General features: G+C 38.9%; 2 protein-coding genes across 5 annotated transcripts; both read left to right on the forward strand.

The window, feature by feature from the left end:
- The first annotated feature begins 4,064 nt into the window (after positions 1-4,064).
- LOC121631477 (kinesin-like protein KIF3B) lies at positions 4,065-20,668 on the forward strand. 2 transcript variants are annotated; one of them, XM_041972437.1, is made up of 9 exons: positions 4,069-5,826; positions 5,930-6,031; positions 6,224-6,346; positions 6,595-6,713; positions 7,106-7,222; positions 8,333-8,447; positions 9,003-9,181; positions 10,477-10,682; positions 20,657-20,668. In XM_041972437.1, exons 1-8 carry the CDS (start codon positions 4,432-4,434, stop codon positions 10,625-10,627), a joined length of 2,301 nt encoding a protein of 766 aa, XP_041828371.1. In that variant the 5' UTR covers positions 4,069-4,431; the 3' UTR covers positions 10,628-10,682; positions 20,657-20,668. The 2 variants fall into 2 exon arrangements, with proteins under 2 accessions (XP_041828372.1, XP_041828371.1); XM_041972438.1 differs by lacking the exons at positions 8,333-8,447; positions 9,003-9,181; positions 10,477-10,682; positions 20,657-20,668 and adding an exon at positions 7,411-7,813 and having other exon boundaries at positions 4,065-5,826; positions 7,106-7,280.
- asxl2 (ASXL transcriptional regulator 2) lies at positions 11,434-25,872 on the forward strand. 3 transcript variants are annotated; one of them, XM_041972405.1, is made up of 13 exons: positions 11,434-11,607; positions 13,189-13,271; positions 13,463-13,465; positions 14,467-14,575; positions 15,473-15,614; positions 16,746-16,864; positions 17,909-18,029; positions 18,508-18,567; positions 19,042-19,202; positions 19,439-19,535; positions 19,665-19,770; positions 20,117-20,843; positions 21,220-25,872. In XM_041972405.1, the coding sequence occupies exons 1-13, from the start codon at positions 11,551-11,553 to the stop codon at positions 23,053-23,055; spliced, it is 3,621 nt and encodes a 1,206-aa protein (XP_041828339.1). In that variant the 5' UTR covers positions 11,434-11,550; the 3' UTR covers positions 23,056-25,872. The 3 variants fall into 3 exon arrangements, with proteins under 3 accessions (XP_041828339.1, XP_041828340.1, XP_041828341.1); XM_041972406.1 differs by lacking the exon at positions 13,463-13,465; XM_041972407.1 differs by lacking the exons at positions 11,434-11,607; positions 13,189-13,271; positions 13,463-13,465; positions 14,467-14,575; positions 15,473-15,614 and adding an exon at positions 15,959-16,062.
- The last annotated feature ends 484 nt before the right edge of the window (positions 25,873-26,356 follow it).

Raw genomic sequence — 26,356 nt, forward strand, 5'->3', positions numbered from 1 at the left:
GAAGTCCAACAACAAAACATAGATCAGATTTAGATCAGGGGGGCCATTCCTCCCAATCATGCCCCTCCAGGTCTCGCTGTCATTGCCCACGTGGGCATTGAAGATGCCAGAAGGACTCCAAAAAGGGTTGGTACTCTGAACTGCTGCCTGGTGCATAAGCACAAACAACAGTCAGGACTCGTCCCCCCACCTGAAGGCGGAGGGAGGCTACCCTTTCGTCCACCAGGGTAAACCACAACGTACAGGTGCCAATGCTGGAGGCAATGAGCATGCCCACACCTGCTCGGCGCCTCTCACCAGGAGCAACTTTAGAATGGACAGTGGTTCCAGAGCCCACAGCGTGAGTTGAGGTTAGTCCAACTATATCTAGCCAGAACCGCTCAACCTTGCGCACCGGCTAAGGCTCCTTCCCTGCCAGAGAGGTGACATTCCACGTCCCTAGACCTAGCTTCTGCAGCCGAGGATCAGACCACCAGGGTCCCCGCCTCTGGCAGCCGCCCAGCTCACACTGCGCCTGACCCCTATGGCCCCTCTTGCAGGTAGTGAGCCCACGGGAGGGGGCGCCCATGTCACCCTTTTGGGCTGAGCCCAATTGAGCCCCATGGGCAAAGACTCTGCCACCAAGTGCTCCCCTCCGTGCCCCACCTCCAGCCCTGGCTCCAGAGGGGGGCCCTGGTGACCCACGTCCGGGCAAGGGAAACCTGGGTCCATGATTTGTTGTCATCACACCTGTTTGCCATGGGTGACCCTATCAGGGGCATAAAGCCCCCGACCACTCATCAGGATGCGCAAATTCCTCCACCACGGTAAGGTGGTGGCTCAGGGAGGAGTATGAAATCAATATAAAATATAATATTATTAGGGATTTCAGTTTATATTTTACCAAAGTAAGAGGTGTAGCATGATCAATATAAGATGGTTTGTTAGTACTGTGAGTTTGGTGGCACTACAACAAGTCAGATTGTAGTTATTGTCCATTTATTACTTCTTTAAATGATGAAAAAAAAATCCTAAAAATACATGTAAGCATATTTTACAAAAGTAAGAGTTGTAGTATGATCAATATGAGATGGTTTATTAATTCTGTGAGTTTGGTTGCACTACAACATGTTAAATTGTAGTTATTGGCCATTTATTACTTATTTAAATTATGGGAAAAAAATCCTAAAAATACATGTAAGCATTTTCTACCAAAGTAAGAGGTGTAGTATGTAAGTAAGTTCTATCTGAGATGGTTTATTAGTACTGTTAGTTTGATGGCACTACAACATGTCATATTGTAGTTATTAAATATTTTCCTTTGATATTTTTTTCTGTGTTACAATTTGCAGACAGTCCCTGCCTAGTCGAGCACTGGCAGGTTCTGCATAGAGCCCAATGCAAGTCTCCCAGCTCAGAGGACGGCTCGTTTTGATGAAAATACAATTGTAGCTCGCAGTCTATGTTGCTCGAAGGACATTTTCCCGCTTATACCATGGTCACTTACGAAAGAAATAAATATTAAGTCAATTATTATTACGTTAATGTTGTTTTTCACTGTTAAAAATAGTACTCACCCAGCCCATGATATACTATGTAATAAGGAACCAATACAGGCTGATCTGATATATCACGTGGTAGCCAGGGCTGGACTGAGACACAAAGTCAGGCCAGGAGTTGTACACTCACTCAGGCCACACCAACACCTATACTGCATGCATATGCTCACACTTGCGCAAGTGTACATACACACACATGGACTTAATAATCACCAAAGCTCATTGTTCTAGACCAGCATTCACATAAAACTACAAATCACTAGCCCAGTGTTTCTCTCTTCTCGTCAAAAGGTTTAATACCAAAGTCAAACCAGTATTCTTATAATAATGATTATCTTCTGTTGAGATAAATAACATGATTGTTTCATTTTGTCAGCAAATAATTTAGATGCAAGTTTACAGTAGTACATTTAATACACCAGCACCAATATTCACTACTAAAAACATGAAGTGGTCAACAGCAAGTTCACCTGATGTGATTCAAATAACATCAGAAAATTAAAAAGTCATCTCAACTTAGACAGATAAGAGACTGTTCAACTTTAGGAGGGGTTCCAAAACTTTATCATGCAGCAGCCCACCTGTGGAGATATGTTTGGCTCAGCAGGACCCACCAAATATTTCATGCAGGAAAATAAGCCATGTCATTACCATGGGAACAGAAACACATCCACACACACTCTATATGGAGTTTTTAATTAAAAACTCAGACATCAACATTTACCCAACAAGCATAAAATGCTGCCATCACATTATTAACATCCAGATTAATACAGTGACAAGCTGATTAAGTTAAAATGTTCTCTCATTAGCATTTAACCTGGACTAACGAAATGTTCTTCACTCTCACAGCTGTGCAACTACTTGTGTGTTGGACAGGGACAGATGTGGACAGTGACAGATGTTATAGCCAAGCAGCCAAAAATATTCACCTGTCAGTTTAATACAACACAAACAATAAACTAAATATTTTATTTTATCCAGGTTATACCAGGAAACCCTACATATGAGCTAGTGTATATAAACGGTAGCATATCCATTATGTGTTTGGGCTGATGTGGTTTAATAAAAAAAAAAACAACAAACCAGTTCAACATTTCCAACAGAATGAAGTTTAGACAGGAGCTAGTAGCCTGCCAGCTTATTATTACAGCTATATAAAAGACTCATGAAGAATCTCAACCAGTGATCATCATGTTATCTTCAGATAAAAGTTTGCCCCCAAACAACACGCTGCCAAAACGGTTTACTCACGTGACGTCACTGGACACCACTGCTGGTGGAGGATTTGAAAAAATCGGAAATTTTCCAGCAATTCCCACCTCCTCTTCAAGCGTCTTCTTTTATATATGTTCTCTTTCTGCTCCCCCTTTCCTCTTTTTTTCCGAGTCCATCAGTAGGCTACCAGCACCACGTTCCTCCGTGTCTCTGGTGTTCTGCCTCCACGCGCTCTCATGGTGATTAGTTCTGACTACTGATATTTTTAATCAATCGCCAATTGGTGAAGGTGAAAACTGACGAACACAAATCACTTTATTGGTGTGCGGGCGCCAGTTTCTGCAGACCAATCAGCTGCACCAATGTAGTCGCCGTGATTCTTTTTTACTCCCCCCCTCCAGTTAGGCCACCTAAGAGCCCAGGCCACGGGGAATAGTCCCTCTGCTCCCGACGGCCAGCCCGGGCCTGGTGTATATGTTTTTTGCATTACCCACTAACAGCCACAGTGAATAATTAGTTTTCGCCATGGATATGCAGGCTAAGGAATTTCAAGTTATGAATAAACAGTCTCTTTAGCAGTATCTTTATTGAAGAATCCACACAACGTGCACGACATATTCTACTGTGTCAAGTAAATATCTGGTCTTTAATTTGTTGAATCAGAGTAGGCTTGGCACAATGAGTAGCCTATAATTAGCACAGTGAGTTGGAACAATCTGTATAAGTGCACACTCGTGAAAATGTAAAAAGAAAGAAAGAAAGAAAGAAAGAAAGAAAGAAAGAAAGAAAGAAAGAAAGAAAGAAAGAAAGAAAAAGAAAAGACATCAAAAGACATTCTGAAATTTGGAGAGCTGCTGCTTTTTTAAGGATTACAATAAAATCTGGCGACCTGAAAGCATTTGGGGATGGTTTATGACTTTTTCATCGTTCTGTAAATTATTTAAAACAACGTCAGTGTCCAAACATGGACAAATTTAATCAACTTACCGTCAACAAGAAATTATGTTAAACAACTCCAGAAGAGGAAACAATGATAAATTATAGTCAGACGCGACGCTAACTTATTTTACCTAAAATTGCAATTAATACTAAATAGTTTGTTTTTTTGTTTTGTTTTTGTAAGTGAATATTTACTCATCACTAACGCATTATAATCGTAAGAGTGCATCCAACAGACTTTTCTAAAATTATCAATTTTTTTCCTACGTTTTTAATGACCTTATTTTTTTCTTTGTCGCCACGTACGCTGACGTGATGCCTTGTTATTCATCACTGTCACTGAATTAGATCATGGTGCACGCGTTGGGAAAATTAGCTCAAATCTCATTCGCTGCGCAGGTCACATGTCTGATTTCCATTGTCCGCAGAGCAGGGCGTGTACCGTGGGGACGCTGCGTGGGCTGGGTCGGCCTGACTTGCTGTTTTTCCTCATCGGCATCCTTCAGCATCTTGCTTCATTTTTATCTTCCCATCTGAAAAGATGCTGAGGGCGGAGGACACGCTGCGGTGGATAAAAGCGACTCAAATTGGCGGACATGAGGCGCGTTTGACTTGTTTTGCCGCTTTCACCGCATGAAACTGGCGCTGCTGCACCTGTTTGTAGAGATGAAATTATCAAACTGCTCGACATAATGGTTTTGTAACGTGCTGAGGATTGTTTTGCTCTGCAACCAAAATGTCTAAAGCCAAGCACTGCGAGGCGGTGAGGGTGGTGGTCCGCTGCCGGCCATTCAGCAGAAGAGAGGAGACAGCAAAGTGTGAAAATATTTTGGAGATTGACGACAGACTGGGACAGATCACCATCAGAAACCCGAAGGCACCACCTGATGAGCCGATGAAAGTGTTCACGTTTGATTCAGTGTATGGCTGGAATTCAAAACAAAGCGACATTTATGATGATGCTGTGAGACCTCTGGTGGAATCGGTGCTGCAAGGCTTCAATGGCACTATATTTGCCTACGGACAAACTGGGACAGGTAAAACATTCACCATGCAGGGAGTGTCGAATGACCCAGAGAAAAGAGGCGTTGTACCAAATTCATTTCAGCACATTTTTACACAAATATCCAGAACCCAGAATCAAAAATATCTGGTAAGGTCTTCATACCTTGAGATCTATCAGGAGGAAATCAGGGATCTTCTGTGCAAAGATAACAACAAGAAACTGGAACTTAAAGAGAATCCTGATTATGGTGTCTATGTGAAAGACTTGTCCTCAGTGGTGACGAAAAATACCACTGAGATTGAACATGTGATGAAGATCGGCAACCAGTCCAGGTCCGTGGGGTTCACGAACATGAATGAACGCAGCTCTCGGTCTCATGCGATCTTTGTTATAACTGTGGAGTGCAGTGAAGTAGGACCAGATGGTGAGGACCACATTCGTGTTGGGAAACTAAACATGGTTGACCTGGCTGGCAGTGAGCGCCAGAGCAAGACGGGCTGCAAAGGGAAGAGTCTGAAAGAAGCTGCCAAAATTAACCTGTCCCTCTCAGCGCTGGGGAATGTCATTTCAGCTCTGGTGGATGGGAGGAGCAGCCATGTCCCATACAGAGACTCCAAACTGACCCGTCTGCTCCAGGACTCTCTAGGTGGCAACGCAAAAACCGTCATGATGGCAACAGTCGGGCCTTCGCACAAGAATTTCGACGAGTCCCTGGCCACGCTGAGGTACGCCAGTAGAGCAAAGAAAATAAAGAACAAACCTCGGATTAATGAGGACCCCAAAGATGCCCTGTTGAGGGAGTTTCAGGAGGAGATTGCACGCTTGAAAGCTCAACTAGAGGAGCGAGGGATGCTCGCGAAAGAGAGGAGGAGGAAGAGGAATAGTAAAAGACTGAGTAAATATACGGAAGAAGAAATCCTTAGAGAGAAGGATGCAGAGACGTGGCAGACTTGTGAGGAGGAAGAAAATATGAGGCACTTCATGAAAGTAGAGGATGCCAACCCAAAGACTGTGACCTGCCAGTGGGGCAGTGAGAAGTTAAAGCACCTGAATGTTAATAGAAGGAGTGTGGAGGACATGCAGTGGGATCAAGATGCTGTTGAGAAGATCATAGAGAAATATAAGGTACTGGAACAGTGAAAACGTTTTAATAATGATGTTTGATAAGGAGATATTGGGGAAACAAAAGATTTTTTTTTTATAAATAATTTATTGTGTCTGTTCACAGGCTATGGAGAGTAAATTGTTGATTGGAGGAAAGACTATAATAGATCACACCAATGAACAACAAAAAAGACTGGAGCTGAAGAGACAAGAAATTGCAGAACAGGTAATGATATTTAAAAACAGCAATTACTACATGGGTTCCCTTTAATTATGTTTATTTTTCTTGATTTTAAGGAAACATTTGTTACCTTTTTTTTTTCTAATCTTTAAATATTTTGAAAATCTTATGAAACCCACTTTAAATATTATTATGGGTGCACTTGTTGATACTCAATATGGAAGATCTGTTTTGCAGATAAGACGAGAGCGAGAGATCCAGCAGCAGATGATGCTGCAAGAAGAGGAGACCCTAGAAATGAAAGAGACATTCTCCTCCCTGCAGCAAGAGATCGAACATAAGACAAAGAAGCTGAAGAGGGTAAGCTGACTCACACACTAATGTGTCCTGGTGGCACAATGTCATTGTTTAAATAGTCTTATTTGCAATAAAGAATAATTTTTAACCAAAATAAATGTAATATTTGATGGCCCAATTTTCTTTTATTTTCACATTTTCTAGTCTGGGATTATTAAGGATGTCTGATCTGATACTGACATTGAGGTTTAGACCATCAGTTTTAATTATTATTATTTTTTTTATTATATTTTTCAATCCCTTCCACATAGTTGTACAGCAAACTACAGCAATTGAAGGGAGAGATGAGCGACATCATCGATGAACACGTCACAACCAGACAGGAGCTTGAGGAGGCACAGAATGAGCTCATGAGAGAGCTCAAGTACAAGTAAGTAGTCCTCGAATATGGAAGGATGGGGGCTGTACCAGGACTGAAAATAATACACCTTTGTGTCTTTTTGATGGAAAACATTGATTTATGGAAATAATTCAAGCTGTTTGGCATTGGCGGAAAACATTTGTCAAGTTTTTGATGAGTGCAAACCACATACTCTGCTGCTCATCCCACAATTGTGGCATCATTTAATAGGAAGATAGAGGCTTTCCATTAGTGTAAGATTTAGTACCAAGAAGCAAAGACATAATCAACCATTTATTCATTTACTTCCTTTTTGTGCTAAGTCTGTATGTTATATGCTTAATTCAGTTTTTTTTTTATTTCATTGTGATAATGATAAATATGCTTTGTTTAACTAGTGTACTTATGTTTTCATATTGCAGGTATCTCCTGATTGAGAATTTCATTCCCCCTGAGGAAAAAAACAAGATAATGAACAGACTGCACTTTGATAGTGAGGAGGATCAGTGGAGGCTCCAACCAGTCATTCCATCAGAGAGGTCAGGGAACAAATCGAATGTTGAAAACTTCTTAAACTCAAAATGAGTGATGAATCACAAACTACCTGCTTGCTAATACAATGTCCCTGCAGACAGTAACAGTAGCATGCACGTATCAGTGTGAGAATCTGAGAAGCTTTGACAAAGACCGGGCTGTGATAACTTGATTGGGGTTCCCAGAAATGCAGTAGTAAGTATTTACCAAAAGTAGCCTAAAGACAGTGAACGGGTAGTAGGATCACCTCCAAGATGTATGGATGCATGTGTGCAGTGAAGGCTGGCTCCACAAGAAAAAATTACTGTAGTGCACGTTGTAGAATACCTTACAATATGCACCACAGAAACATCCCTTTCTTGGGGCGGTACCAGAAACATCCATTTACAGAAGCATTACTCGATAAATGTAGCATCATCTTTCAAAAGCATAATGCAAAACCTTTAAGAAACATGATAAATAATCAACAGGGTGATTTGGCCCTTCACATTCCCCAGTTAATGTTCCAATTGACCACCGGTGGGATATGCTGGATAAAAGGTCCACTCCATGGAGACTTTACCTTACAGCTTAATGGGTTTAGGGGAATCTGCTGCAGGATACCTTCAGATGCTGTCATTTGAAGGTGTCCTTTCATACCTTTAGAGTTCAGTGTTTTAATAGCTGCATAGATATTAGAAAGTCGAAGGAGGTGAAAAAGGGAAATCTTAACACTCAAAAGTGTCTATTATTTTCTGTAGTCTGTGTTTGAGTATTTGATCTAAAGAAAAGGGTGTGTTTTTACTTTTTTTTCCAGCTGCATTTTGTTTATTCTACCACTGGGGGTCACTAAGGTTTAAAAAAAAACAATGCAATGGTTCACCTGCTAAACTAGACACTCTAACCTTCCAGGTTGTAGATAATTTATGCATTATGCCTTCTAATGTACCTGATATCTTTGTATACAAAGAAGATATTTTTCTTTGTTGGGATCTTTGGCAGTATAGAATATTTTGCTTGGACCACATCAGTTGACCACAGACTGTATGTAACGAAGTGTTCCACAGTGTTACCTCTCCATTGGTTTCTGAGTATTTCAGTGAGTAAACCCGTCCCTTTGCATGTTTGTTTTTTAGTACAACCACTCAGGGCAAGAGAAGGCCTCTCTCTGCTGTGGGATACAAGAGGCCAATCAGTCAATATGCTCAGATGGCTGTTGCCACGGCTACTGGGGCCCCGTCTAGATACCAGGTCAGTGTTCAACTAATTTCCAGGCCAGCTGGGAGGAAAAAGTGTGATGGGGTGATTTGATTTTCATTAACAACATTTACAGGAACCTACTTTTCTGTAGGATTATGTAGTTGATCATAGATGTGGTGACTACAGCATTTAGCCACTCAGCTGGGTGGATGGGTGGTGGTGGTGGTGGTTGGTGGGGGGGGGGTCCCATTTATTTTCAATGATCTCTTATGGTATGTGCTAATGACAGGTCACATTTCAGATGAAAATAAAGGTGCAAATAATGAAAAAGTGATGGTGGCAAAAACCTCTTGCACCCAAGCTAATTAAAATGCCCCCGCATCCCCTGTGGATGCCATTTAATACACCTGGTGCGCCTCTTTACCGCCACCCACTGTGATAATACAAAAGAAAAAATGCAAGGGACAAAAAAACATCAAATGGCTCCTATGGTGGACATGAAAACTTTTGACAGATCCAGCTGTTGCATCTTAAGTTAATAAACAATCAATTAAGTAACAGCACATTCAATATCTTCACTGATTTTTGTATTGTTTGCATTTATAGGCTGAGAACATCATGCTGTTGGAGTTAGATATGTCTCCACCAACCATGTTCACCTTGAACCTTCATGGGGCACACCTAGAGAGAGCCTTCTCTTCCAGGCTGATCCAGGATCTTCCTGTAAATGTGCCTGTTAGAGAGAGGGCTGGCTCATCGTCACGGGTCAGGAAATCCCAATCCTGGTAAGAGAACAGCAGAGGAAGCTGAGGATTTTACACAAGATAGTAGATATCCTCCTAAAGGAGCAATAACTTAGTGTAGGTCTGAACTCATGAAGAAATGTTTGGGGGTTTTTTTGTGTGTGTTTTTCTTTCTTTTTTTTTTTAGTTATTAACAGACTTTGTACAAATTTAGAAACCAGGACTGAGCATAAATTGGTGGATAAAGGGCTACTGACTTTTTGAACTGTGGGATGAAGTTAGTTTTGTGATAATCCACTAAGAGAACTTTAAAACACTGTACATTTGTTTCCCAAAATAACAGTGGAGAAACTCCGCTTTCAAAAAAAGAGAAAAAAAATGATTGAAAAATGAAACCCTGATTAATCACTTATTTTGTGCTTCTGTGGAATAAGCAACACATCTAAACGTGTGGACAGTGGCCCCCAAAAATGTGCCAAAATCTCCTGCAATATTCTCCTATTGATCTTAACTTTTTTTAACCACACATATTGGTCATTTTTACACTTCATTTTACACTGTGAAGGACCTGAGAAGCAGGTGGAAGATCCATACACAGCCACAACCGCTTGGCTCCTTCCCTCCATGCTGATCACCAGCCTGGACACATTTTGATCTGGGATGCCGTGTGATATGTTTGTCTAGTAATTATGTGCCAATCGTACATCTGTGACTGGCACCCACCTGGCAGTGCTTCAGGCTCAAAACCAGAGTGAACACCAACAAGAGAGTATTGCAGGGGATTTTGGGACTTTCTCTGGCAGCGCTACCCACACATTCAGATGTGTTGCTCATTCTAAAGAAGCATTTTCCTTCTAAGCTATACTTCATTGTAAAGGTGACTAATCGGGCTTTCCAGTGATGTATAATTCAACACCGATTGGTATTATTAAAGGAGAAAAATAACTGACCAAACACAAATGTCCTTACTTTTAGTACTAAGCATAGTTAAATGCATTGGCTTTTAGAGCCAGAAATAAAATCTCAGTAACAAATTATCTTTGATGGAAGCGAAAACCTATGGTCAGACAAATAAAGAAAATATATTCTCAGACAAATAAATAAATCTAAATAAAATTTAAAAAGCTGCCTGGATCTGAAATTTTCTCTAATCATATTTTTGTTTTAAAGTGAAACATTTTAAACTTTATGTTTATGTTGACCTGTTCCTCCAAAAATATCCTTTTTTTGTTGTTTTTTTAGCGAGCTATCTATTAAATACTGTTGATGTGTTTAACTTATTCAGCAATATAAGACAATAAGAAAGTTTTTTGTTTTTTTTTTCCTGTGGACTGCAGGTATCAGGCACCACAAGCCGCATGCGTCGCATCCTCCTCATCATCCACTACTCTGGCATCAGCATCTCAGAGCTGCTCTCCCTCTCCAAGGCAAAGACCATCCTCTGCTGCCTATCTGTCCGTAGGAAGTTCTCTTCAAACCAGCCCCTGATTAGTGGCGATACACCTATGCTGTACAAGGCTGGCCTCGGTTATCTAATTCGGCAGTGATTGTGGGGAAAATGTGTTTTGAAAAGAAATGGATTTGTCTGATCAGTTTTCAAAAAACAGGTTTCCATCCATATTAGAAAATAGCCTGAAACTGGCACACATAAATTTGATGCATTCAATTCAAGAGGCCTTTCCTTGCATATTTATTTATTTTTTTTATTTTTTTACATGCAAATCTTCCTTGCTTACATCATCATCATCATTTTCCTGGCTTACGTCAACATACCCGAATAGCACAAAGAAAGTCACAATTCTCATATATTAAATTTAATTTAGGTTATTTATATGATCAAATAGCACTACTTAGATAGTTTTTTTCTTTCTTTTTTAATGTAGACGGGAGACTTCAAAATGCATTGTGTCTTTACTACAACTATTAAAGCTGATTTAAGTGACTGAGGGTCCCTAGAGGACGCCATCATGGTTTAGCCAGTGCCTGTATGCTTAATGATTTGTTGCTTCAGTTTTTAGCCAATGTGATTGTGAGCCAAAAAGTGTGAGAAAAGCTTGCAGTGCTCTCTTTATCAGCTGCCTTATTTTTTCATAATTGTGCAAAAAAGTGACATTTGAAAATAAACAGACAATACTCTGATAATGTTGAACAGCCGTTTTTTTTTCCAAACATCCATGTTCTTTATATGTGATCCTTGTAAAGAATGTCAGATGAAAGCTATTTAAATATATGTGGGAAAACTTGAGGACTTGGAATGACAGCTGTATACAGTAAGATTACGTTTCCTGTGGTCACGTGACTCTTTACAGTAAGTCCAACATGGCAGACGGTGTGGATCTTGCACGGTAACTAAAGCAACATTTCAACTGAAACGGACAAATTAAACACTACTCCGCCACAGGACATCCACAATGAGGGAGAGACAGAAGAAAAAAAAGGGGAGGACATGGGCGGAAGCCGCTAAAACGGTATTCTATGTGGTTTTTATCTGCCGTTTGTTGTGGTTGTTTTCCTTGAACGCTCCCACTTGTACAACTGTGTTTATGAGTTCATGACCTGCCTGGTGAAGACGAAATGTTGCGTACACCGCGCGAGGCCTGTGTTGACGGTTAGGCATTCCGCAGACTGTTATCATTGGCCATATAGCTCGCGTTATCAATGACCTACAAGTAGAAATGCAGCTATGTGAATGCCACTAATGTGCACCCAAGAATGTTTCCAAGCACCCTGTGTATGTTTTGTGTGGACAGTACGGCTGTCATGCCTTCTACGATTTGAATCATATGAACATCGAAGTGATCACGTCAGTGTTGCGTTAGCCAGGTTAGCACTGGTTAGCTTCTGCTAAGTCCCACAACAAGTTTTTTTTTGACATGAGTGTCAAGTATAACACTGGAAAACGTCAGACTGTTCTGATTATATAAGTTTCCTCTATTTTATTTGAGCCCCCGTATTGATGCAAAAGTTAATTCATCCCGTGCCAACACGTTCTAATTCTGGAGTATGCATGTTAGCGCTCGAGCTAGCTGAATTAGCGTAGCATGTTAATGAATACAGAATATTAAAACTCCAAGCAACAATTTTCTAATTGGATAATAGCTTACTAACGTGTGGATACATTTAATCCATAGACACATGTGTTTCCCTTTGCTATCAGCTTTAATTTTTTGTCAATAATAATAATCCAGGTTAACAACAAAGGGAGTAATTTGCAATATATATTTTTTTTCTAACTTCCATAAAGTTATATTTAACTGTGATGTATTAAACTAATATTGAGAATTTCGAGGAAAAATCACAATTTTGGGAAATTAACGTTAGTTAGTTTGGATTCCTTGGTCAGTTAATAAAACATGGTAGTTCTCACAACATTGTTTCCACTGTGAAATTAATTGCATAGCATTTAGGTAATTTGTTTGTATTTTTATTTTATGAAAATGCCAAAAAGAGAAATGTGAAAGTGAGAATTTTATACCAAATATCTCACAACTATTTCACTAGCAACAGGTTACTTAAGTGCTTGGGTTTTATTAAGACAATTTGAGGAGATGAGTTTACCACTATATGTAAAATCTGCAAGAGGAAATTGTTTAATACAGCAATCTTTGTTGTTTCAGAATTTCAAAGAATTGGGGGCTCAGTCGTGCAGTTTATGATGTAAAAAGATTCTGAGAATTCATAAAAATATCTACTGGTTGCTGTATTCTTCGGGTGGTATTAAAAATGGACATGAATTTGTCCTTGATCAGTGCTTGGGTTCAGGGACGCTTGTCATCATTTGTCACTTGAAAAGCAGTGTTGACGAACACAGCCACCATATAGGGAAAAAGTACAGGTCAAAAAATAAATAAATAAAACGTGTACAAACACAATCCTCAAAACATGACTTCTTAATCCAAGCAAATTTAAGATCGGGAAAACTGACTTGCGGTAATCTAATTCTGCAGCTGAGAACTTGTGTGATTTTAATAACTTTTAGAATCTGTGCTTTTGGTTTTTGTTTTGTTTTTTGTTTTTTTTTTCATAATAATCTGTTTTTATTACTGTAGGTTTTGGAAAAGTACCCTAATACACCTATGAGCCATAAAGAGATCTTGCAGGTGATCCAAAGAGAAAGGCTTAAAGAAATAAGGTAAGCATGGGATCTTATCTTAAAATATCCTTCAAATAGAAAGTATTTTTTGCAAAAAATGCAGAACAGTAGCTGTCTCCCTCAATTCTTGAGAGCTTGCATCATGCATTTTTTTCCTGCTCATGGTTGCAGTTATTTTACTCAATTACTGTTTCATTTCTTTTTGTTTCAATGTCACTGTTCTCATCCAGAAGGTAAGTCAAAGCTAGCTCCCCACCACCTTTTCTTAACAACTTCACAACATTGCCATTTTTGTTTGAATTTGGCTTTTGCATGTTATTAACAATGACATGTTCTAAGTTCATTTGCAGAGAAATTCAAAGTTCGACACGCATTCATAATTTTAGATCCTACATCTAACTGTTGCATAAAAATCATATTTCCTTGTTTTTTCTGCAATGTTGTAAATGAATTAGACAGGATATAAAGAAAATATTGCAGTTTGTGAAAGCCAAAATATAGTTAGTTAAAATAAATTAACATGATATTTAATTTTTTTTTTTTCTGTAATTCATTTAACATAATTTGTCAACACTCTGCGCCGAGTACTGTATGCTATACACTGCCTGGCCTAAAGAAGTCACACACTTAATATTTTGTTGGACTGCCTTTAGCTTTGATGGCAGCACTCATTTCTATAAACTTAGGCAAGTCACAATTTTAATTTCCATCCAGAATCGTATTAATTAGAATTATATCCTGCACATTCTAAAGTTTTCAGTGTGGTTGAGCTCGGGACTCTGTCATGGCCAATCCATGTTTGAAACACTCTTTTCACTGTTTGAACCAGGCAGCATTTTGATGTGTAAGGTAGCACAACAGCAAGGTGACAAAATATAGTCCAGGGTTGCAATGTTAATTTCACAGTTAAATCAATGTTTGATTGAACTTTAATGATTTTTATGCAACATATATTTTTATATCAGATCAGTGTAATCTGAGAATGGCAGTCACTTTCAATGATTAGATTGAGTTTCAGTGAGATTTATGCAGTTGGTTCTTTATAAAAGCAGAAACCAAATTTCCTTTCAACTACTGCACACCAATGTGAAACTCTGAACTCTTACTTGACCTTATGCATGACAGCAGTATCCCTTTAGACAAGCCCTTACCCTTCTTATTTCTTTTTTTTATTCCCCACCTGTCTGATTTATGAGAGTACATGTGTAATTTGTTCTTTTCTGTCATTAACCAGTGGAACCTCACCGCTGGCATGTCTAAATGCAATGCTGCACACAAACTCTCGCGGTGAGGAGGGGATCTTCTACAAAGTTCCAGGCAGAATGGGAGTCTATACATTAAAGGTTAGTTGGGCAGAAAATACCTGCCAGGACAGCCAAAACATGATTTCACAACCCATTTATATTAATGGCCAATATAGTACATATTCTTTTTTATATATATATATATATGTACAGTGAATAGCAGCGCACTTAACTAAATGGAAATTTTTTCATTCTCTGATTTATTTGTGGTGGCTTGCCACAATATTTTATTTTGAATATTCAGTTAGTGCTAACCAGCTACCTCCAGCTTTTCTTGTTTCATGTTTCCCCACCTGTAAGCTGGCCTTTTTGTTCTTATAGTGGTTCTCAATAAATTGACTTTTGATAAGCAGACAATGTAGCTGGCAGATTCCTGAGTTAGCAGGCAATCAGAATTTTCACTACAAAATAAGCCGGATTATAAACGTAACTTAATGTATTTAATCATAAATGTCTCTTGAAATTAATTTTGATGTTTTGTTTTTCATGGAAACGGCAGCATTCTTTGAATGTTTTCCAGCTAGGAAAATATTACCTTTATACTTCATACACTTAAACTTTAGCTTAGTAGATTTGTTACTAAATTAATTAACTATTTAAACTGTTTCATCTCTCACCAACCATTCTGTCCTACATCTTTTCATTTCTTGTAACGAGACTCGTTCTTCACATCGTCCAACCCCTGAGAAAATGTTGTTTTTTATTCTACATGCCACTTCTTTGCTCTTCATTTAGCTGCACTTTGTTCAGGCAGATAGCCAAACATAAAGAACACCATGCAAAAAATGTGACACATTATGAATGTTTCAAGTGAATAATATGAGTTTCATGTGATCATATACTCAGCAGAAATTTTTTCCCTGCTTGGCTGTTCCTCGGCTCTTATCAGCTGCATGAAAATAATGTGCAGTTTATGCTAAATTTTTCTTCCTGCAGAAGGACATCTCGGATGTGGTGAAGGAGCTGTCAGAGGAGGGCTCTGATGAAAGCAGTGATAATCTGTCTGACTCCCAAAGCTCAGAAAACAACAGCAGTGCCGTCACTCAGGAGGGGAGGAGAGGAAGGTGGATGCGAAGAGGTAGTGTGTTATGTACTGAGTTCAGAAGTGGTAGTTTTACACATTACATTGTTATATATAGTTGATAATATTTTCACTGTCTCCAGGACTACATTTAATTTAAAGCTCTGTTTCTTATTTTTATTGTATTGATGGTAATGTTTTTTTGTTATTATTCATTTAAGAACAAATGAGAAATGAAAGATCCCTCATATCTGTTGTCATGCAACTGTTGTATAGCTCTTTTATTTACAGATTTTAGCTGATTGGTTATCTAGTTATGTTGAGTCAAGTGTCAACGCCCCTTCTCAGCTGTTGCAAGTGTTGCAGAAACACAGGAAGCCAACTGAAGTAGAGTAGACAAGACGAGCTTAGGGAAAGTGGTTCAACCACAAACCATTGATTAAACCATCCTATCGCAAAATATTTCTTGGAATATACTCAGCGGCCAACACAATGATAGCAAAAGGTGGGTTTTCTCGATAATGGTTTGCCCATAAGATCTTCCGGTAATCATAAGCAGGATGCACAGAATGCTAAGCAGTTTTCACTATTTTGTCTCTATATTGACTTAGATCATTGCTTTATGGTGATTAGCACAGGAGTGTACCTGATTTCAGTGCAGATATCAGAGAATGAGCTTTTTTGGCAGTTGGTATTTATTTGTTTTCTAACATATTATTGTGAGTGACTGTTGAAACAGGAAACTGAATTTTCTCAATATGACCCGTGACCACTTCCTCATTATGCACAAGTTAGAAACTGCCAACCATATAACCTTGCTCTTTAGCTGAGTAGGCGGGTACTGTTTTATTTTTGAGCTAATCAATACAGGGCATAAAGTCAAATGCAGATGAGATGTAAAAGAAAAAAGCTTTTTTATTTATTTACTTTTATTCATCATCAAATATAGACAACAGACAAAGAAAGGGGTTGTTCTGAATAGAATTCCTATTGAATTGCCTGGACCATTTTTAGTAATTTGATATTTTTCTTATAGTCTTCTTCTTTGTGCAGAGTGCTGGTTTCAGTTTCAGTGCAACAATACCAAGTTGTGATAAAGTTGGCAAACCCCCCCCACCCCCCCCCCCCACCCCACCCCTTCAGGAAATGTATATTATAGCATCTGTTTTGTGCTTTTGTATATCATAGTTCCCTCCAAGCTGCAGTCACAACCATCGTCTCCACAGCCACGATGCTCGTCACCTCCTGTCCCCACCAGTAAGCTCATCTCCCCCTCACAGAAACACAGCAAGAAAGCTTTGAAACAGGTACTGGAAAGATCTTTTGTATTTAATGATTTTAAAAAAAATATATGTTTTATTGTATTTAATTAGTTGCCAGTATATATATATATATATATACATATATATATATATATATATATATATATATATATATATACAGAGAGAGAGAGAGAGAGAGAAATTACTATGTGTTCTCACCACATATGTAACATAAATTCTTGCCACACCCACACATTCACATAATCCTGTAAAAATCCCTGTCCCTTGACTCTGCAGCATAAAAACAGGTCCTTGTGAAGTATATTCATGTAGTTTTTCTCACATTATTAAAATGAATGTGAGTTTTAATGAGACAGTTTTACTCCTACTAACTCATACTCAAGTATTCAACTTTCACATTTACATATTTTCACTCAGTAAGTACATTACCTATTCTAGTCTTTTTGTCGAGGGTCTTTGTTTTTCTGTTCCAAACAACATCTTGTTCTGATTATTTAAAACAAAGAGGCGTCAGGAAGAATGCTTGTAGCTGTTTTTACAGTATTAATGTTCTCATAATCCACCCATTCAGCATTTACTTTTAGATGCTTTGTGCTCTTTGTGTTCCATTTAATTAGATTTCTATAATTGCATGGACTTTTAATTCACTCCATCTGTGCTGGTGTGGATTTTTCTTAACCCTGTGAGAGCATTTTGTTTTCATTAATTTGGCATAACACTAGAAGATGAACATGCAGTTTGGCTTAAATTTTAGTGCTGCAGAGGCATCTTGCATATTTTCTTTTTGTTGTTTCCAAAATAATGCAAAATAATAAAGCAAGATATGTAATCTGTTGACATTTAGTTTTTGAGATCATCAGACGTTTTTGATAGATTTATATGCGGTTGATTTATGATTCTGTTATGCAACCTATGTGTCATAGCTGTGCTGTTATTTAGTTGTTATTTAAACAAGTAACAAGGCCCCTGGAGAAGCAGTGGCAAGGAAACAGAGAGTTACAAGCGTTCTTTTTCTCCTTTTCTTATACTTCTGGGTGTTTGTTCCTTCCTTCTTTTGCTTTTTTTAAGGCCTTGAAGCAACAGCAGCAGAGGAACCAGCGCAGACAGGGGGGAATGCCAGCAGTCTCCAGCCCAAGACTGCTTCTGAAGACCATCAAAGATATGGCTGATAACATTACAACTAAGACGGGTAAGCTGCAACTGTTGCATTGTGGAATATTATGTAAAATGGAAATAATAGTTACACACTTGCTTTTCTGTTTTCCTGATAAAAAGCAGTATATCAGGGGTGCCCAAGTCCAGTCCTCAAGATCTACTATCCTGCAACTTTAAGATGCAACCCTTCCCCAACACACCTGAATCAAATGAATGGCTCGTTACCAGGTGGCTGCAGAGCTGAATAACATGTGGATGATGGAATTTAGCCATTTGATTCAGGCGTATTGGAGAGGGGTTGCATCGAAAAGTTCCAGGATAGTAGATCTTGAGGACTGGACTTGGGCACCCCTGCACTATATCATCATCATCATGCAAATTTGACTTCTTTAATTGGCAACATTAATGTACTAATTATTGCATTAATATCATGCAAACTGAAGCAGTCAGTTGCCTTAAATTCAAAACCTTAGAGCTTTTCTTTTTCTGCTCCTCTTCCTTTATACAAACAGACTTATGCCACCCAGTCGTACCTAGAAAGGTTGCCCAAAGGTCCAGTCGCCTCAATGCAGGTAGGTCAGACAGTTGATATTATTTAATCTACTGATCTGGAAATCTTCCACTGAGAAGGCTGGAATCAACAATGAACTGATTTACTGGTGAAAGAAGACTCACTCGTTGCAAACCACCCTGCTATTTATCTTGAATAACTCCCACATTAATAGCCCCTGTGCTGGAAACAGTCATTATTACACTGAAGACATTTCAGAAAGCAGCAAAGTAATTCAGACGACACATTTGGGACATTGCAGGACAGAGTTCAGAGATATCATGCAATTGTTGATTTAGATCTTTTCATGACATTCTATTAAAAATAATCACTCAGTTTGGAGGAAACCCGCATCAATGATTTGAATCCACATGTTTTGATTGCATCATAAATTACAAGTGGCTGTAGATAAGTAAATAAATGATTTAATCTACATTTTTTTTCTATGTTCCTGACTTTATTTTGGCTCACCTCTGCTTCCTGTTTTGTGTTGCAGGGCAGATAAAACGCACCAAGTATAAGATCGACGTGGAAACACCAGACTCTATTTTGGTTAACACCAATTTGAGAGCAATCATCAACAAACACACGTTCTCTGTCCTGCCTCCAGATTGCCAACAGAAGCTACTCAAACTCCTTCCTGAAGTTGACCGCCAGGTGGCTTTTCACATTCTTTTGGCAATTTATATTATTACGTGTACAAAGTGTAACATAACTGCAGTTTTTGCTACACATCAGTTCATGTTAATTATCTCATGCAGAATGTTTTTAAAGCATTTAATGTTACGTACTGCTTCATGATGTTCTGTTCATCATAAGGAGGATGTGAAGTCAATGTACTGATGCAGTGATCGTCATGACGTGAGTCATAGCATTGTTTTTGTTCTCTTCAGGCTTGCCTGGACGGCCTTCTGAAAGTCACTAGCTCTGCCTTAAACAATGAGTTCTTCACATCAGCGGCACAGTCTTGGAAGGAAAGACTCGCTGAGGGTCAGTTCCTTGACTTCCAGTTGATAACAACCACATTTAATTTATTTTCAAACAATTTTATATCACCAAGGTGATCCAGTGTAATGTAATGTTTTTCTTTTAAAATGTTGTAACTTTTCTTCTTTGTAGGGGAATTCACTCCTGAGTTGCAGCTCAGGATGCGTCAGGAAATTGAGAAGGAAAAGAAAGTTGAGCAGTGGAAGGAAGCCTTCTTTGAAAACTATTACGGGGAAAAGTAGGTTTTGGAGAAATTAATTTTTTTTATACATAATTTTGTGACACAGACAGTCCAGTTTTACATAATTTGAAAAGCTTACTTTTCTCATATTTTCCAGTCACCTGAAGAAATTTAATCCCCACTGAAAAGATCATTTTATACCTCAAATGCAAAGTTTTCTGTGATTTACAGACGTAGTAGCAACCAAAGAGTTGTCTTTTTGTATATTTGAGTCATTTTCATGCTCAAAGCTTATCATGTAGTATGAACAATTACTTTCAAAGCATAATTAATTCTTTTTAAGAAAGCAAGCTATTGATTAAGGAGTTTATTCCTTTTGCTCTCTTCTCAACTCACTATATAGTTCAGGGCTCAGCTATGAGGAATCCAAAGAGCTGATGAAGGCAGATCTGAATCTGGAATCTCCCAGGGCCCAATTACCCCCCCATCAGACAAGACCTGTCACTCAAGCACTAGAGGACACCGAACACACCAAGAGCAGCAGCCAAACTGATGCTGCTCCTAAAGACACGACAACTTCACAGACATCTCAGGAACTTCCGAAGGCACACCCTCGTCAAAAAGAAGCCGTCTCCATCACAGAGCCCATGAAGACGAGGCGCTCATATTATGCTGAGGATCGCAAGTTGAACACAGCTGCACAGTCTGGGCCTGCTTCTGCAGCGAGAACACCAGAGGTTGAAAAACAGACTGAACAGGGTTCAGCGTGTGCACCTCCTGAAAGGGAGCATAAGGAGGATGCAAAAGAAGAGAAAGCTGAACTCCCTCTGTCGCCTGTTAAGAAAATCCCTCCACTGAAGGCTACTTCAGAGTTAAAAGAGGATCCGTCTGTGTCCGAAGTGAAGACTGCTGTAGAGAGTGAAGACATTACCTCTGAGTCCAGTGGCCCCACTGAGCCTCTGAAGAGGAAATCTCTAAGTGAAACTGAGGGTGAATTGACACCAGAGAAAAGATCTCGTTTGTCTTCGGTTTCCTCAGTGTCTTCAGTGTCCTCTGCATCTCCCTCAGCATCATCCATATCCAGCCCTGCTACACCATCTCCAACAAATCAGAGGGTTCCACCACTAAAGGTAGAAGTACATCTGTGAACTCAAAAGCCTCTACTCTGTCTTCTGTCTTCTCAGTGGCTCTGATAATTTTTTTTAGCTTGTTTCTTGGCAGAATATGGCAGCTGTAGTAGTTAGTTTGCATTTGCAGCAAGTAAAGGGAAATCCTCTAGGAGCCCAAAATCATGGCAGTTGTCCATGTTCTTTAACCCTTTCTGTTTTTATATGCTTAATACTAGTGTATTCATATTTTTAATGGTTAATATGTTCCACACAACTTGTTGCCTCCCAACTAAACTCATTATTTTTTATAGTAGTGTTTTATAACAAGTGGTTTCTCTTTTATTAACATAACTAAAAATAACTATCAAACCTCTCTTTGTATGTGCTGTATTTTCAGATCCCTGTGTCAAGAATTCTGACGGTGCCTGTGTCACCTAACCAAGTCTCACCAAGGACTCCACTCCCTGCTCCACTTAGCAGTCCAGGTCGTACTGGTGCTCGCACTTTGGCCGACATTAAAGCCAAAGCTCAGCTTGCCCGAGCACAGCGAGCAGCAGCAGCTGCAGTATCATCTGCATTAAAGGGAGCAGTGTCAAGCACAGGACCAGGAGGAGGTAGCAGTGAGCAAAGGCAGCCATCTCCCAGCCTCAGCCCCAGCCCAACATCCCCACAGGCATCATTCAGGTTACCAGCCACCAGCAGTAATAACAGTCAGCCCAGTACGCCTTCTCCTTGTCCAGTAGACTCTTTTGGTCAGCTTAGCCCACACCAGTCTCAGATATGTTACACAGGCAATACTGATGACAAACTCAAAGGTCATTCTGCTGGTACTTTCACTGCAGCTTCCCATAACTTCCAAAAGGGTTTGAACGCATCAAGACAGCCTTCTTCCTCACATTTTATGAAGGAGCAGGAAACTCCAACAAGTGTTGGGCCATTGACCAGATCCAGTTCTTGCATCCCTGCAAACAACCCACTGGTGACACAACTTCTGCAGGGCAAAGAAGTTCCTTTGGACCAGATCCTCCCAAAGCCTCTGTCAAAGGTGGAAGTAAAGATATCTAATGTACCTTCTGGTAGTAAAGTTAAGACATATTCAGCTGAGCATAGGGCTGATAAGCAGATGTTACAGCAGTTCAATACAACGGGACAAGCTGTAGGTTTCTCAGAATACACAAAACATCACAGGGAGCTTCCAGACAAGGAGACTCAGGAGCAGATCCTACAGGCCCTGATGCAGAGGAAAGGCCAACCGAGCCAGTCTTATGGAAGTATGGGGCCTCAGCCGGCTCAGTACAAGGTTCATCAAATGATTCACACAGAGGAACGTCGGGACCAGTCAAGGATTTCGGTAAGCTTTTTGGGGCGAAAGAGAATTCCCAGGCCTGCCATGACAGGACATTACCTGCTCAATGTTTCCACATATGGCAGAGGACCAGAGAGCAAGAGATTACAAGTGTCAGTCATCCCAAACAAGTCTGTTTCTAGTTTAAAAAGGGAAAGCACAGAAGGAGAGGAGGTGGCTAAGGAAGAAGAACTATCCAAGAACGTTCCCTTGTCTGTTTCTAGGGTAAAAACAGAGCAGCAAGGATATTCAATAACCAATTCTGATGACATCACAAGTTTTCAGCACTGCTCCAGCATCAAGACTGAGCCTGGCTCAGAGGACAATGCAGGTGGTGGTGATAACATCAGCACCAGTGCAAAAGCCAAAGACGCCAGCCCTTTTTCTCAATCACACCAACAGCACCTCGAACTCCGCAATACTAAACAAGGAAACTCCGAGCCATATCTTACCCACACGGAGCCCATTCACCAGCGGCCGACTGCCTTTCAAACCCAGAGAACATTTGATAATCAGGAACCAGTGGTAGCGTCATGCTACGGTGGCACAATCAGCATGTCTGTACCTCACACCATGAACCACAACACTGCAAGCACCACCCCTTCCATCTCCTCTACGGAGGCCGACAGCAGGGGCATCCATGGGAGTGTGATGTCTTTCTCGGTGACCGTCACCACCATACCTGCCAGTCACTCGTTAGATCACGGCAACCAGGGTGAGCCCTCACCAGATCAGTCATTCATTGAGGGCTCCAACATAGAGGACGTCCAGTCTAAATGCTACTGTCGACTGAAGGCCATGATTATGTGCAAAGGGTGTGGAGCCTTCTGCCATGATGACTGTATCGGCCCCTCGAAACTGTGCGTCTCATGTTTAGTGGTACGATGATATGAAATTAATAATAACTAAAGGAAAATATAATCATTAAATTTTTGTTGAGGCACAAATTAGCAGCAGGTTTTTCTAGAAACCACAGAATGATGTGAAGCTTATTCATATCATTCTTCATTTAAAAAAAAAAAAAACACAGCCAGCATCTGGCTGCTGCTGGAAAAACCAATAATTTACACTGGATGGTCCTGTGTTTTTACCAACATCTAAAAAAGTAGTTGGGTGCAGGTGTATAGAAATGCCAATCCATTTTCAATCAGTGTAGTTTTCTGTCAGATATGTTGGAAATCTAAAAATCTGTCAATGTTTGCACTCAGCTAGATTAGTGTAATATATTTTTTTAAATGTGTGTGTGTAGTTTTTAAAGAAAAAAAAGGAGGGAACTGAATGTTATTTTTTTAGGACTTAATGACTGTTGTGCTTTTAGATGGGACTTTTTATTATTGGGTCTAATAATTTGTGGTCTAAAAGCAGAAAGAAGGGCGATAATGATAATCATGGGTTGTAGATGACCTCCTGTTTGGCATTTATGCACATATGGCAGGGAAGTGCAACTAACAGGAACTATTTTTTATTTAACTTTATTAAACATTTATTACTGAACACACTCAGATTTAAAAAATTAAAAAGGATGTGTATAGTTTTAGTAAGAAAAATCAAAATGATTTTGAATAATTATATATGTATATAACAATCAGGCTGTGAGGATTGCACTTCACTCCATCACAGTTACAGGGCGAAGCACTTGAAAGCCACCTGGATTTTAGAGTAATAACTGTACAGCACTTCAAATCAAACAAGGAAAAAGAAAAATCATTTGTATATGTAATGCTGACATCTTTCTCTCGACTAATGGATCTTTTCCGTATCGAGTGAAGGTCTGAAGTCACCTCCAACTGTTTTAAACCTGCATTTTCTCCCCAAAATACTGTTGTGTAGATAAAGTGTTCCTTGAAATGTTTCTATGTCTGTATAGATGTATCATCAGTGGCAAATGGTAAAAAAAACAAACACTCAAGCCAAGGGAAGAAAATGGAGACAGTTTTATTTGTAAATACTCGCTCCTTTATGGTATTTGCCTAGATGTAGGAATCTGTTATTTTATTTAGCACACCTCGCTTGACCATATCTGGCTTTTTATTGCAAAATGATTTTTGTAGAGAAACGATAAAATTAATTTAAAGAACGATAAATTATGCTAAAACTAAATGTTTTATGAAATGCATACCTTTTATGAAAATGATCTGGAGATATAGTGTGTCACAGATTGATTGGTGAGTGTAATGCTTCACTATAACATGGCCTTCTTCCAGGAAATTAGGAGTAATTCTCCAGAATTTGGCTTATTATATATTTTGTCAATAATGTGGGAGGAAGTAGTCTATGTCCAAAATAATGCACTATAATGTGCATATTTGATGAAGTGCACATTTATTAAATTAATACTGTGTTAAACTTTGTAGCACATTATGAAGTGATCAGTGCTCACTTTACCCTTTGTTATCAATTTAAACAGGCCAATGTGAAGATTTTGTTTTTAATGAAAACATAAAATATATTTTGGACTCTTCAGGATGTGTAAAATAATCCTGTTTTTATAGCAATTTTTTCCAACATCATATGCCAAAGTCACCTTAATGAGGACAAAAATAATCTGAATTTGTTTCTAATGTCTGAATGATTAAAGTAATATATTTTAATTAATATATTTTAATATTAAATATCTATTACCTATTTTTTTTTCTTTTTTTTTTTTGACAAATCAACAGGGTTTTTACTATAATAATATATTAGCTGGCCGTTTTTTCCTATAATTTTGTTTAGACGGGACAGACCACCGTACTTAATAACTTGACTTTGTATTTTAAATTGCCCACGTATATCTGATCATGTGTATGACCCAGACCAGGGCTACTCAGTTTGGTCCTAGAAGGGGTGCAATCCACAGGTTTTCCAGGTATTCCTGCTTCAACACACCTAAATCAAATTAAATGGATCTAACAGCCAATCACAATGACTCATTAATTTGCGTCAGGTGTGCTGAAGCAGGGATGCATGAAAAACTTGGATTGCAGCCTTCGTAGGACCGAAATTGAGCAGCCCTGACCCAGACCTTGCAGACTGGTTTTTATTATACCATGAAAATTTTGTCTTTTAGCTGTCTGCATTTGTATCACAACTTTATACTAACAAAATGATGTTTTGAACAATTTAATTGCTCCGTTATTCATTGTACTTCTTTTTTTTTCCAGTTAATGTGGAAGTTGTATTCTCTTGAATCGTAAAATTGATTTAAGAGTGTAGTTCTAGAAAGGAAGGGTTTCCACATGCTAAGCAGAGAGATTTCATTAAAGCTAATTTTCTGGTATATGATTTGATTTACAGAATTTAGATTTATTCCATGTGAGAATAGGTCTCATTTGGCTAAATGTGATGTGAGTACGCCATATTTACTCATGTAAAGTCGGGGACTGGATTGCAACGCTAGAAAATCACAAGCACTCAATCACAACCTTGAAGGCAGCTGAAATCTGTTAATGAGGACTGAAGCACAAGTCACGCAGCAGTCCCCCCTGCTATTACAGAAGTTCTCTGTTTGTATGCATTTATGAGAGTGGTTAATCTAGATTTGACCAGGAAGGTGTTATGGGCAATTGCCACAATTTTTAAAAAATGTCACATTTGGCACTAGTTTGATTTGTTCATTGTGTCTCATTTTGTCTTCATCTAAACTCTGGTGAATGTAATATAGTAATCTGCACATGTAAACAAAATGTATTTTATCAGAAGCTATAGAATATGAATAAATAATTTTAAAAAATGTTTTACTGGCATTTTCCTTCAAAGGCTGCATTTAAAAGTACATCAAAACAGTTTAATGAGCATTTCTTGGCATATAGGGCATTTGTGGGGTTTAAGGCTGATGTAGATGTGAAATAAAGGAAGCAAGATTTCACATAGCTAAAATAAACCAAGATTTATTTCAGTTGGTAAGAAATAAATTGATGCAAAAATTTCAGAATTAATACATTCAACCATTTTTCTTAACTGGTTGCAACTTTATAATTAAAACTTGTTTTTAAGGGTAACCCAAACGAGAACTGCTTTATCAGTTGCATTATGGGAAATGTATTTTTAAACTGATTTAATATCAAAGTTTAGTTGCTTTGACTGTTGCTGCCTTTTATGTTGCTTTATGATTATCATGTGAGTGTCCTACATTATTAGGATACAATTGAAAACTACTAAAGTGCTAATTTGCACTGAATTAAATGCGTCTTTTTATTGTCTCATCTCT

Source organism: Melanotaenia boesemani, chromosome 20, assembly GCF_017639745.1.
Source record: "Melanotaenia boesemani isolate fMelBoe1 chromosome 20, fMelBoe1.pri, whole genome shotgun sequence".
Classification (NCBI taxonomy): Eukaryota; Metazoa; Chordata; class Actinopteri; order Atheriniformes; family Melanotaeniidae; genus Melanotaenia; species Melanotaenia boesemani.